The 12,727-nt window shown below is 40.3% G+C and overlaps 1 protein-coding gene across 1 annotated transcript; it reads left to right on the plus strand.

The window, feature by feature from the left end:
• The first annotated feature begins 6,992 nt into the window (after window positions 1–6,992).
• On the plus strand, window positions 6,993–8,821 carry LOC140268751 (C-C motif chemokine 19-like). The gene is made up of 4 exons (XM_072363728.1): window positions 6,993–7,101; window positions 7,195–7,312; window positions 8,039–8,116; window positions 8,258–8,821. The coding sequence occupies exons 1-4, from the start codon at window positions 7,023–7,025 to the stop codon at window positions 8,403–8,405; spliced, it is 423 nt and encodes a 140-aa protein (XP_072219829.1). The 5' UTR covers window positions 6,993–7,022; the 3' UTR covers window positions 8,406–8,821.
• Window positions 8,822–12,727: the final 3,906 nt, after the last annotated feature.

Genomic DNA, 12,727 nt, shown 5'->3' on the forward strand with positions numbered 1-12,727 from the left:
TGTGAAAGCGAGTTGGATGCAGCAGCGGATACTGGGGCGGTCTCTTACACTTAGAAGCTTCCCTTAATGGTAAATGACATGTACTTAATGACATACAGTACTGTGGTCCATATTAGCGTCAGTATGCTATCTCTCGAGTGACATTTGATGGTAATGTCTGAATAGACGAGATTAGCGGCACCGCACTTAGATTTACCGACAAAATGTCAAATGTTTGTTTGGCAGGTGGAGGGATAGAAGACGATAAGCAATGGCACACTTATTTTTCCTATCGGTGTCTATGGCTATAAAGAGTGTAAATCTAAAAGCAGAAATAAAAAATGACGGTAAATCTGCTAGATTTGGCCATGGAGATTAAATCCTACTCAGCTCCAGCCAGGGCCCCCACTTTAAAAAAAAACAAAAAACACTTATCTTGTGGAATAAAACAGAGGGACACTAATGCTCCTGTCTGAGACTTTGACGCGCGTTTGTGAGTGGCATTTATCAGTGATAACCTGAAGGACGCCAGCAGGCATGGGGTCACAGACGTCACAACAACCTGCAGGCTTAAAAAAAAAAAAGAATCACTTAGCCTGTCGCATGGATTTCAAAACATGAATGTGTCACAATTTTCTGATAAGGGTTGGGCTGTATGAATTCGACTGAGGCTGTTGGAGGCTCTTTGTCCTGAGGAGCAAAACAAAACGCTGAAGAGTGTGACTACAGCGCCACCTGTTGATGTCTGCTTGGTCAATAATTAGAAACCCAGTGAATGATCAGGAACATTTCACAATAGTCTGATGGATATTTTAAGGCTCATAACATGAGAGTAAGGAGATCCAGTCTGTCCCCCACCATCTGTTAACTGCAGTTGGTAATATTTTAAATCCCATATGGGCATATCAAAGAAAAAACGAGCTGATTCATTTTTTGATTAAAAAAAAAGGCAGTTGTAAACAAAGAGGCGCAGGGCTATGGCCTTGTGGAAAAGCAGGATGGGACCAACAAAGAGCAGGCTCACGACCCGTCCTCCTACACTCTCCTTTCCCAAACCTTCTGACGAACAGTCACACTCAATAGAGGCACAGCTTGAAGAAGTAAATGCTCTCATTTGCACTGATTCAATCTGCTACTCTTTTTGTTTTTTTAATCTTTTGTCCGTTTTTAGCAACAAAAGGTGAAATGGAGATGTGCTCCGCTTTGTTTAGTCCGCCCCAACAAATGTAAATTCTGACAATCTCTGTTGAAAATCACCAACAAACAGAACAGAATAGTAACTGTTTGGCTGCTTTTTAGGGAAAGTGTTTCAAACAAGTCAGTGTGTGTTTGTGAGTGCACGTACAAGTGTGCCTGCGGCTGCATTTTCAGTTTTGTGCTTGTGTAAGTGTGTATCACGGTCAGTCTCCATCTTGCTTTTGTGTGTTCTCAGTTGCTACGCCGAAACCATCTCGGTCCCCTGTAAGGCATGATAATGGACCCAGGAAGAGCATCTGGCACTTTGAGACGGCAAAAAACGATCTCTTCGCTTCGACCTGCCACTCTTCCCTCATGCACCATAATACCGTTTTCACGTTTCATTCTCCCCCCTGCGCTACGATAGACTGCGCAATCACAAAGACCCAATTAGCCAAGAGAGGAACTCGATTTAACTCGGGGACCAACGGGCCAATCGCATCGGACGGCGTTCGGCGTGGGCCTATGGGGCAGCGGCGCAGGTGGGTGGAACATGGCTGTGGGGTGGAGGTGACACACTGACATGGATGGAGATCGGTCCGTTGTTTCTGGTCATTTGTGTCACCGAAGTTTTGATTGATGATGGTAGGGATGTTTTTCCCACTCTCCCTTGAGATTCCCAGCTCTCTGGAGGGGGTTTCCACAATGTTCCCCCTTCCTTGAACCCTTAAGTTCGGCACCTCAGCCCTGCGCCACATCAACACACATCTTACCCAGACTTTTTGTTTCAAAGGGGGCCGCAGATGGTTGCTGCCCACACATCTGTATTGGAAAAACACTAAATGTAGGCCCCTTGTGTGTGTTTGTTACCATACGTGAGCATGTGATCCTGCATCGACACACGTACAGAATCTCCTCGTGTCTAATAGTGGTGAAGGGACCGCAAGGACAGGGAGAAATAAACTGAAATACAGACCAAGTAGCCAAATGTAAATTTGTGCATGTGCGTGAGAGTGTAAAGAGAAAAGCCCGAGGGACGGTAGGTGTGTGGGCGGCTGAGGGAGATGAACAAAAGAAGCAGGGAAAAGAGATGAGGAGCAGCACGTTGCCAGTGAGGATTTGATTGGGTAGGTGGGTGGTTGGTGATGTGGCGTGGGGTGTTGAAAAAGGATCTTCCCTCAAAGGCTCTCTTAAGATATTCCTGGAGCGAGCAAGAGTTTCATTTGGCTTGCAGTCCTACTCAGAGTGCTAACATCACCCTGGGAGCTAAACCCATTTAATATTCATACAACTCGACTGATATTCTCTTGGATATATGACAGATAATAGTCAGAGTTTCCAAATCTGCCCTGTGTGAGTGTGTGCAGTTGAACTTCTTGGGTCGACAAAGCGTCATTAGCATGTCAGAGGCGTTTCGTTGGTGCCCAGTTCTCTCCATAACAGCTGCTTGTCTGGCAAATGACTCAGTTCATGTGTGTATGCGAGTGGATGTGTGCTTCTACACACGGGTGTTCGGTACAAACAAAGGAAGAGGCAGACAGAAGGTTACACTAAAAAAGCCAAACCACAAAAAGTGTTGTGTGTGTGTGCGTGAATGTTTTTACTTTGATGACTGAAAAGATCTCCATCACCATCTTGCTTTGGAGTGTGCATGCAAGTGTGAAAACAGAGTGTGTTTGTGTGCATGTTTGCATTGGATTGCATAAATATGGTGTCAGAGTGATGAGATGTTCTTACCATCCATCTGTTCTGCTGGCATTTACTTCTTTGAAGCACTACAATGGAGGAGAGATAAACAGAGAGCGATAAATAATGCTGTGGTTAGATTCTACGATAATGTTGGTTTTATCTGTCAGTCAGTGGAGTAAAGACACACACAGGTCACATTTGGAGCTCTGGGACTTTTCATTCTGATATGATCTTTTTACACCGCTGAGGGTTAAGTTTCTGCAAGAGGACGTGTGAGAGTGAACCCACAGTGTGTCTTCCAGGAGATGTGGTTATGGGTTTTTTTTTTTATGTGTGTGTGTATGTGTGTGCCTTTGTGGATGTATGAGTGTATATACGAGAGAGGAAGAGAGAGCGCATTGTTCTGCTCCTCCTTATCTATCGTCTCGGCGGAGAGCCCGTGCAGTTTCCCCTCTCAGCGATGTGACACGGCTGTGATACCACACGCCCCCGTCTCCACTGATAACAGACCACCCTAAAAATACTCCGCTTTCTACCACTCCACCACTCTCTTCCCCTCTGTTCTCCTCACCTCCTCTGGCTCGCTGTATCCTCCGGAGTCTCCCCGGCCATGAGTTAGCTCTGCCAGACTGAAATACCTCGGGGCGCTTCCTAATGTAGTAGAGGTCTTCCAGCGCCGTATCTCCCATTCTTTCAGTCATCTACTTTTTACTCTGTCAGAGGCCGTGAATGTTTCAGTGTTGGTTGGAACAACAAAAGTGTAACTCCGGCTGTTACATCACAAGTTTTCTTATAATTTGCCACAATAAATTCCTCATCCCCCCCCACAGCCACTTCAGTCACCCACAGTCTGGACACACAGGGCAGATGGCATGTAGGAGGAAACGGTGAGGACAGAATCTGCTGGGCTCACATAATTGTATATCAAGTAGTTTACCATAATTCTTCAACAAAGCACAGATGAATGCTTTTGCTTTTTGGGCCTCATGGGTTTGACAGAGTTGCACAATGCTTGTGATGATAAAACGAGCCTTTTTTTTTAAGATGGCGCTACAGCCAACTGCTTTTACAGAAAATCTCTCACAGTCTGAACTCTCCTCTGTTGTGAAGTGCCTTTACGGATACTGACAATACCCCTTTCTTTAGGTTTGAGGAAGTTTCTTGCTAATTTAAAATGCTTTTATTCCATGCTACTTGGCCACATTTGACATTTGGGGTTGGCAAGCTGCCGTTTTGTTCCTTTTCTGTGTGCCTACGTGTGTGAGTGCATTGCGCATCCTCGCCTTTCTTTCGGCCAACACCCACGCAGGTGACCACATGGGGCCTAGTGTGGGTGGACAACTCAATGGTGAACCCCCTCCTCCCTCTACACTGGTCCTTTCTCCATCCCCCTCCCCGCATCTCTTTTCTTGTACTATGTCCAGCAGTGTGAGTTTGAAAAGAAGAAGAGGGGCCCAAGAGGAGAAAAAGCCTGCCTCACAACCTCACTTAAGAAAACAATCCCCAAAATAACACCATTAATGGAAAATATAACAATGTATTATCTTGTGATCATGCATGTTCTCTGTAAAGATGAAAGATAGAGCATGATGAAGAGGAGGGTGAGGAGTTTTTGGGACGCTGGCTCAAATTGGTAGGTCAGTAAAACAGAAGTCAGTCACTGGCTCTTTTGAAAAAGAGAGTAATTATAAAAGTTGCACATGTCATTGTTTTTAATATGAAAAGGATGAAATGATGTGTAACAAAAGGCGTTACTCATAACTCATTTTTTGAGTTCATAGCAATGAACTTACAAGAAACTCAGCAGTTCCCCTCAGCGGTGCCAAGCTTTTTAACATCCTTTTAGCATCGTTGTGGTTTTACCGCCTGTAGCACTACTATTCTGGTTCACCCTCACAGCTCTCAGGAAGTCTGTTTCCAGTAACAGAAAGCAGGTGTGTTCAAGTAAGAATGCTTCATAAAACTACTGTGAATTACCTCTGCAATAACAGACACCGTGAACACTATCATTTGATGGAGGTCAGGTGACCTGAACTCTGTCTGAATGGATTAAATAAACGTACACAATTTTTTATATATATATTTTTTAAATTTTTTAATGATTTTTTAAAAAACTAATCAGTCCATCATTCGACTTCTGAAATGATTTTCATCAGAGTGCTTTTTTGGACGAACAGCCCAGGCATTATTGAATTTTCAGCGAACTGAATGAGAGAACGGCAGGGAGTCTTCACATTTAAGAGTCTATAAATACGAGTTGGCGCTGCTCTCAAGCAAGGCTTATAATACTTCAATTAATATAACATTTCTATAAAAATAATTGGAATATTTAATTGATAATCAAAGAAGCAACCAGCGGTTCCATTAATAAAAAAAAAACAAAAACGTCTGTCTTTACCAGGGGTGTAACCTCACAGAAGGTGTGTTTGTGTCTTTCGTGGAGACAGGCCTGGTGATAAGAGGCTGTGTTTTTAATAGAGGATTAACAAGGATTAGGCTGTCAAACAAGATAATTATCCAGTTTATCACCTTACCGTTCTCTTTATCAGTAAACACAAAAGGTCACATACACACAAGCATGCACACAAACACAAAAAGGATCAAATAGAAGGCATTATTATAAAATCAGTACTTTATCTCTTGTACCTTACTGTTTCTGACAAGGTTTGCACAGGACTAATATTTTCTGACAGGATATCTGAATAACTTATATAGCTTACATATAATAAGATGTCTTCTGTGATTTATCTTATTTTTGTGAGAAGCCAAATTTGCTGCTCATCTATCTATTGCACCTTGTTCAGACCATGCCTGTACTGCCCCCTATGGGTGAATGCAGCAAAATGACAAAAGAAAACTGCTACCGGACGTCATCAAATGTGGCGTGGATTTGTGTGATGTGGTAAATCGAGATGCGTGGGCCTGAATTAGGAGGACAGGTGAGGTTTTAGGGGGCGAATAAGATAGCTCAGAAAAGGCAAACTAATTTAGGCATATGAGTCAGACAGAGGCTGATCTAACATATATTCGCACTTTCGTTTTCAGTCTTCCCCATACAAAGATCTTAATCTAGTGTTCCTTTAAATGCAGACACTCATCCTGTGAGCAGCTGTCTAAACACAGTAAATGCAAGCATGTGAGCTTACTTTTTTTTATCTTAAAAGACAGTGAACAGTGAATCCCAGACTTTCACACCCTTAGTTTCAACGTGTAAATTCGAAACAAAAATCAGTCAGGGGGAAAAAATGGAATATCACTGAAAAGTGATTAACTATTAAACTGAAGTATTTACGTGTTAACGTGCAATCCAACATCATAGAACCACATAGTGTACTGCATGTACTGTATTAAACAGGAAAAACCCTGGTGACTGTTCACTCATTAATACTAAAGAAGCTTTTGTCAGGTTTCCGTACCAAGGGAATTATTATCTACAGCTGTTAGTTTACAGCTAATACATCATTTTTTTGTTTTTGAGTCCAGGACGCTAGAGAGCCTTTACAACTTGAAGATGTTCAAACTATTTAGGTCATTTGAGATGAATATGTTGTTGTCAGCTTTCTGCAGACTAACTAGGTCAAGCTAACGAAAGGGGGGATTTTGACAAGCACCTCAGACTCCATGTTCTCACCACAAAACTCCAGATTGCTGATTCTGTAAAACATCCTGACTAACAATGCTTGAGGCCACAATGTCAAGTTACGTAAATGGCAATTGCATTCAACTAGTCAACACCAAAATACTTTATAAAGCAAAATTATACGTCTTGGAAAACACTTTGGTGAAGTCATATGCACCGAGAGCTGAAGATGCAGCCTTAAATTGAAATATCTGAGATATTTAAATTGAATCAGAATGTGTGATGAGTGTAATTTGTTTTGTTCGTGTTTATGAAAAATGTAAATACTGAGAAAAGCCTGAGAAGATTATATGTACTGAATGCATTGAACCGGTTTTATTGTGATACTCTGGCTCGCCCACAAAATTTAAGCTTCAGATGTAAATCAGAGTGCAAAACCTGCAGCTTTGGCAGACATGGTGCAATACTGGGCTTCCTGTCCTCAATTTAGGACCCACAACTTATAGAAAAAAAAAAAAACCTGGAGGTGTAATAAGTATATATATATGCATGCAGAGGTTATGCTCTTAGTAAGTTCTCTCCAGGTTCTTTCAACGAAATGGCTCCAAGCGGTATCACTGTGGCAACTGTTCTCTTCAGCTTCATACTGGGCATACTCAGTCCAGCTCCAGCTACGTGTAAGTTTAGTCAGAATTAAATTCAAATTTGATGTTATCTGAACTGATGAGTTCCTGATGATGTCTTTGTGTGTGTTTGTAATTAATTGGTAGGTGTCCTCATGAGCAGAGGCTGCTGTACGAGCTACAATAGGAAACCGGTGCCCTTCCAGTATATAATTGGCTACAGAGAACAACTCATCAAGGAAAATTGCCGTGTCGAAGCGGTCATGTAAGACTCTTTCCTCTAAGTCATCAAATTCCGCATGCATTCATCTGGGTCTTCAGTGAGGCTACATTTATTGAATTTAAATGTAGCCGAATTCATTCTGAAATATTCCAAAGACATTGCAGGTGGGAAGTTTTAATTGTGATTATGGTGTGTGGCGTAAAAACGTCTGATGAAATTTTAACAGTGTTAACATTCTGCAGGGATAACCGTTTGGATTTCATATCAGGTAGCTTGTTTTGCTCTGTAACAAACACATTATGGCAATAAATCATTTACTCTCAACCTGTCGGGCTTTTAAGAACGACATGACCCAATCACACCCAGAAAAGGTCGGTCATCAAACCGCAATTTCTTATTCACAGAAATGTAACCATAGCACCAAATATCAAATAGTTTGAATTCTAAAAGATCAAACTCAAAATTTAAGGACAAATTCTCACTTTTTTTAGTTTAAGTCATTACTTATTATTTCTGAAAGCCTGTTAATCAGACTCGCGATTTAATAAACTTCTATTTTAGATCATTTGTCTTCAAAGGAGTATAGCATTTGTTACCCTTTATTGATTTCTGGTGCATTTGAAAAAAACTTTTCTCACAATGAGAAAAATTTAAAAGTGTTACAGTACAAAGTAAATAATCAGAAAAAATAAATAGATAAATAAAAACTCTTGTGCCATAAGTCCATATTGTGCTTTTTACATCTATCTGATAATGTCTCCAATACAGTTTCTACACCATTAATAAGAATGAGATATGTGCCAGTCAAAAGGATGAGTGGGTGAAGAAAGCTCTGAAGTTACTGAGGTATGAGATGCTGACTCACTTTTGAATGTCATCTAGGTTCACTTTAGACATGGACCCTATACTCAGGACAGATTTTATACGTATGTGTGTTAATGATTTTTTTTTGGTCACATCTTGAGTTAAAATTCTTTATTCTCTTAGTTCAAAGCTGAAGAAGATGTCTAAGGCCACCTCAAGTGCAAGTGGCGCGCCACTGAAGAAACCGGGAAAGCTTCCAGTTCATGATGGAAGTGGAGCTTTCCTCAGTGCAACAGAGGCTTCTCTCAACAACAGTGGAAGTTTTTATTAGCAAGAAATCTGGTTGTTGAATTGATAGTTTGGAAACAACTGAATTTGTGTACACATTTAGCTAATGCAGACGTTTGAGAGAGGCTCAAGCTTATTCAATCTAGTCATATTGCTGATATAATCTCTTGAAAAATGTAACTGAGGCATGTGTACCGAAGGGTGCGTTGAACCCTCTGTTATCTTTGTTTTTACTTTTTGATTTTTACCTTTTTTACCAGGATCACTTAAACGCTTTGTCGCATTCTAAAATGAAAGGGTTTGGCATAACTGATAAAGATTCTTTTGCCACTTAGAATAATGTGTGAATGTCTGTTTTCAAATCCTTTTCTGTACAGCTAATCTGCTGCTTGATGAGTTTGTGTGCTTAAAGATCAGTTTGCCAGTTCATAAACAAATAAATGTATTTCATTGTTCACATACCATTGTCCTTGTTTTTTTAACCAAACTACAACACAGTATCACATTGCGACTTTTACTGAAATTAATTTGATAGTGATTCCCACGCAACTTTGAACCAATCTTTCAATATATATATATATATATAGTAAAATGCAACCATAGTAATATGCAACAACCTCACTCTAGTTTGGAAATTGCTACCATGCCTCTTGAAGCCGTAGATTTCCAGTCAACAGATGAAAGAGGGCCTACATCTTGTGTCAAATCCATAAATTGCTGCTCCAGATGGGGTAGATTAAAGGCTTCATGAGTGCCTTTCAAAAGAAGCTGCAGCTAGCCTATCTGCTAAAGGTGTCTGTAAAATTTCAAATGAGCTGTTTGGACTTTGAGCTTTTGCAAATGCACGACGTGACTGACAACGAGGCCCTTTCAGATTTGGATTCAGGGGTTGGTGTTTCTTGTAGACTAAGTGACTTCCTCAGAGAAACAATGAAAGTGCAATGCAGTCATTTCAAGCTCCCACTAGATGGCAGAATGAAGCTTTGGGAAATCTACTCTGTCAGAACCATCAAAAGATATTGATATTAATTCATTGCCAGAGTGGCAAGGTGAACAATTCAGAATTGTCTGCATTTATTTGTACAGACTGAAAAAGTACAGGCCACAACAGATTATTTTATGAGCTGGTTAAACAAAGGCTGAACTGTATGGGGGAAAACAGCATGAATCACAGAGGTGGGGGCGTCATTGAAATGTTGGCATCAGTATCTTAAGGGATTATGCCAGGATGGAAGTTCATCGGCTGAAGTTCACTCTGGTGATGCAGCAGGACAATGACCCTTCACACTGACATAAATCCAGAAATTCAAACAAAGACAATCAGATCCTTAGAATATGGCTGAGCTATAAACTGTGAGCTGGAGCAGTTCTGTGAGAAAGAATGATCTCCTTCACCAGCATGTTGGATGTTTTATGGGTGTGTTCAGCATAGATAAGGACCTTATGATTGTATGTTATTTGCTTACGGTCATTATATTTATCTATATACATGACTATTAGTAACTAAAGAAAAAACAGATATTTTGAAAGAGTGAATTTCAAGTGAATTTCAAGATAAAATACGAACAACAAGTGAGGATGGATGACAATATTTTTTATTTCATTTATAGCAAACAATTGACAGCTTGCATTTGTATGACACTGTAATGCACGTCATGGATTTATTTAATATTTTTGTCTTTCTGAAGTCTTGTTTCAGCTGAATATAAACAAGAATGGTATACAATTTCAAAGACAGAAGACAACAGACAAATAAATACTGCTAGTAATAAATATTAAATATCAATACTATGGCAATCTGTTTTAGTTTATCTTAAATTAGTCAGAATGGTATCGGATGATGAGAAGTGCATTTTAAGACTTGTAGGCTGAAGTGGCTGGATTGGTCTTCTTTTCTCTGCGGATCTGTCTATAAAGTACACGAATAGGAGACAATTATTAAAATAACAGTTTGTATAACACAATGCATCATGTCTAAAACAAGCAGCATAGAAATGTATAATGTTAAAAAGTGACTTAGAAAGGGCATAGGCCTACTCACTCTAGCTGCTTGATCTTTTCAAACACCCAGTCCTGTTTCCAGTGGCTACAGATTTCTCCTTCTGTGGTCTGGAATCTGGGGGGGAGAGAAAGCAATTGCATACTTATATAAAAGCTTTGAGGTAAAAGTTTTGATCATCACTCACATTCTTGAATTGAGGAAACAGTTCTTACACAACAGCACGAACACAGGGTATGTTCTTTCTCTGGATCCTGTAGCCAATGATGGGGGCACTGATGTTCTTGACACTGACCTCAGTGCAGCAGGTTACAATCTTCATTTCTGTTTTTCAAGGCAAAAATGGATCTTTAGAATCTAACCAATTAAAACATGGCACAATGCGCGATGATAATGGAACTACAAAGGTACAATAGCAGATCTCTGACAGGAAGCTTACCAGAGGCAGATGCTACCATTGCTAAAACCCCAGCAAGGAGGGCCAGGCATGCCAGTCTTCTGATGCACAGCTGCATGGTGACTGTTTGGATGATCCAGAAGTTCTTCACGGATGTTGACTGGTGGATGTGGCAGTTTGAGATGACTGGTCTAGTCGGAGCAAAAGTCCAGGTTTTATGGCATGAAAAGAGGAAGCTGGTCAAATCAACCGGATGAATCTTTACGCTGAGCTTCTTTATAGTGTGTGGGTGTATCCAATCGGAAATACAGCGCAGAGGATGACACTGCAGACACCCATTTCCTTTTTCATGATTTCATCATGATATGGACACAGACTGAAGTCACAACTTTGTCCCAGTCCCAATTCTTCCCCTTGGCCCCACCACATGACTAGACCCCTTTGTTTTTCAAGGGTGAGGTGCCCCTTTATTTTAGTTGATGAAGTCGTAATGTTAATCTAGCCCTTTACCAGGGGTGTTGGGGACATTTAAATGACATTTTGGCCTTCTCCTTTTACTTTTATCAGGATATGGAATAGTTAACTAAGTTAAAATGAGATCATTTAAAAGGTACCGTCAATTTATGGTAGCAAACAACCACATCTTCTGTAAACTACTTACATACTTTTATCCAGTTAAATTAAGATAAGGCTACTTAAAGTGGACATGATAAACACATTTCCAGTCGTTTAACTCTAGAGAACTCTGCGCCCATTACATCTCAAAGTATTTTGGAATTATTTCTGAGCCAGGGAGTGCTTCTTCTTGGGGTAAGCCACTTCTGAGAATGAGAGGACAAATGGATGGATGGGTATTCACATCATAGTGGCTAAATTATTTTTTTTAGATTCTTTTTTTTTTGGAATAGTAAACCATGCAGTCTCTAACTATTAAATGATTGCATTTAAGTCTAAATCCTGCTGATTTCAGCTATAATGTTAAGAAACTTCCTGTGTTTGTCAGCTATTCCTCTTCTTTCTCGGATGCTAAAGATCATGGTTATTATGAAAAAAGGGAAGGAAGGGGATCCTTGGGCTTTCCACCACAAACCACAGACACCCAGCACCGTCCACCCATATTTGGTCATTTTTTCCTGTATCCTCTACAGATCTCAAAAACCTGTTCAACGAGGTGTTTGTGATTTAGCAATAAAGAAGATAAAATAATAACATGGTAGTTTGCTGCCAATTTTCAAGAAACAAGCTGATTGAAACAAAATATCTGCTTTGCTTTTATTTACTTTAAGTCATACGCTTTAAATGATTTATTTCAATGCATCACATATTTGAGATATACATACTTAAAATGATCTGTTTTAAAGAAGATACAGGTCGGCGTGTTATGTAAAACCAGTATTGATGTATTAGCTGTACCAGTATTAGCTGCTTTACTGCAATTCTAACAAATTTCTGCCATTGTTTTCACTTCTGTGCCACATTCAAATTGACAGGTAAAGCAGAATAATCTGACTCTGCTGTTATAGTGCCTACTTAACTACAGAAACTGAACTGCTTTCAGGTGCTCCTGGTGGCGCTAAGGCTGGAATCCCCACAGAGGCCGTGGATTGTCGTCTGTTTTGTTTTTATAGGTGTAGCAGCTGGATGTCTGCTTTTTCTTTATATTTTTGTTCTGTTTCTTCTTCTTTGCTCTTCCTCTTTCCCTGTCCCCCGGTCCGGTTCGGGCACTATTACATGTGAAATATTGTAACAAAAATAAATAAATGGGCAGTTGATGGGGATCAAGGGGAGCTTTACATTTATAAAGCTTCCCTTGGCAAAGCAAATCTGTTTGGCATAAAAGGCATTCATATTACAATTCTGCTGCCATAATGCTGGACAGGACAAGGGGGAAAAGAAACTACAGAAACAGTATAAGAGGTATAAGAGTGAGAAGCCTCCACTTTTGTCAATTTTCAGCAGATTGTACAAC

This window comes from Leuresthes tenuis, unplaced genomic scaffold (assembly GCF_036924035.1).
Source record: "Leuresthes tenuis unplaced genomic scaffold, fLeuTen1.0.hap1 SCAF_14, whole genome shotgun sequence".
Classification (NCBI taxonomy): domain Eukaryota; kingdom Metazoa; phylum Chordata; class Actinopteri; order Atheriniformes; family Atherinopsidae; genus Leuresthes; species Leuresthes tenuis.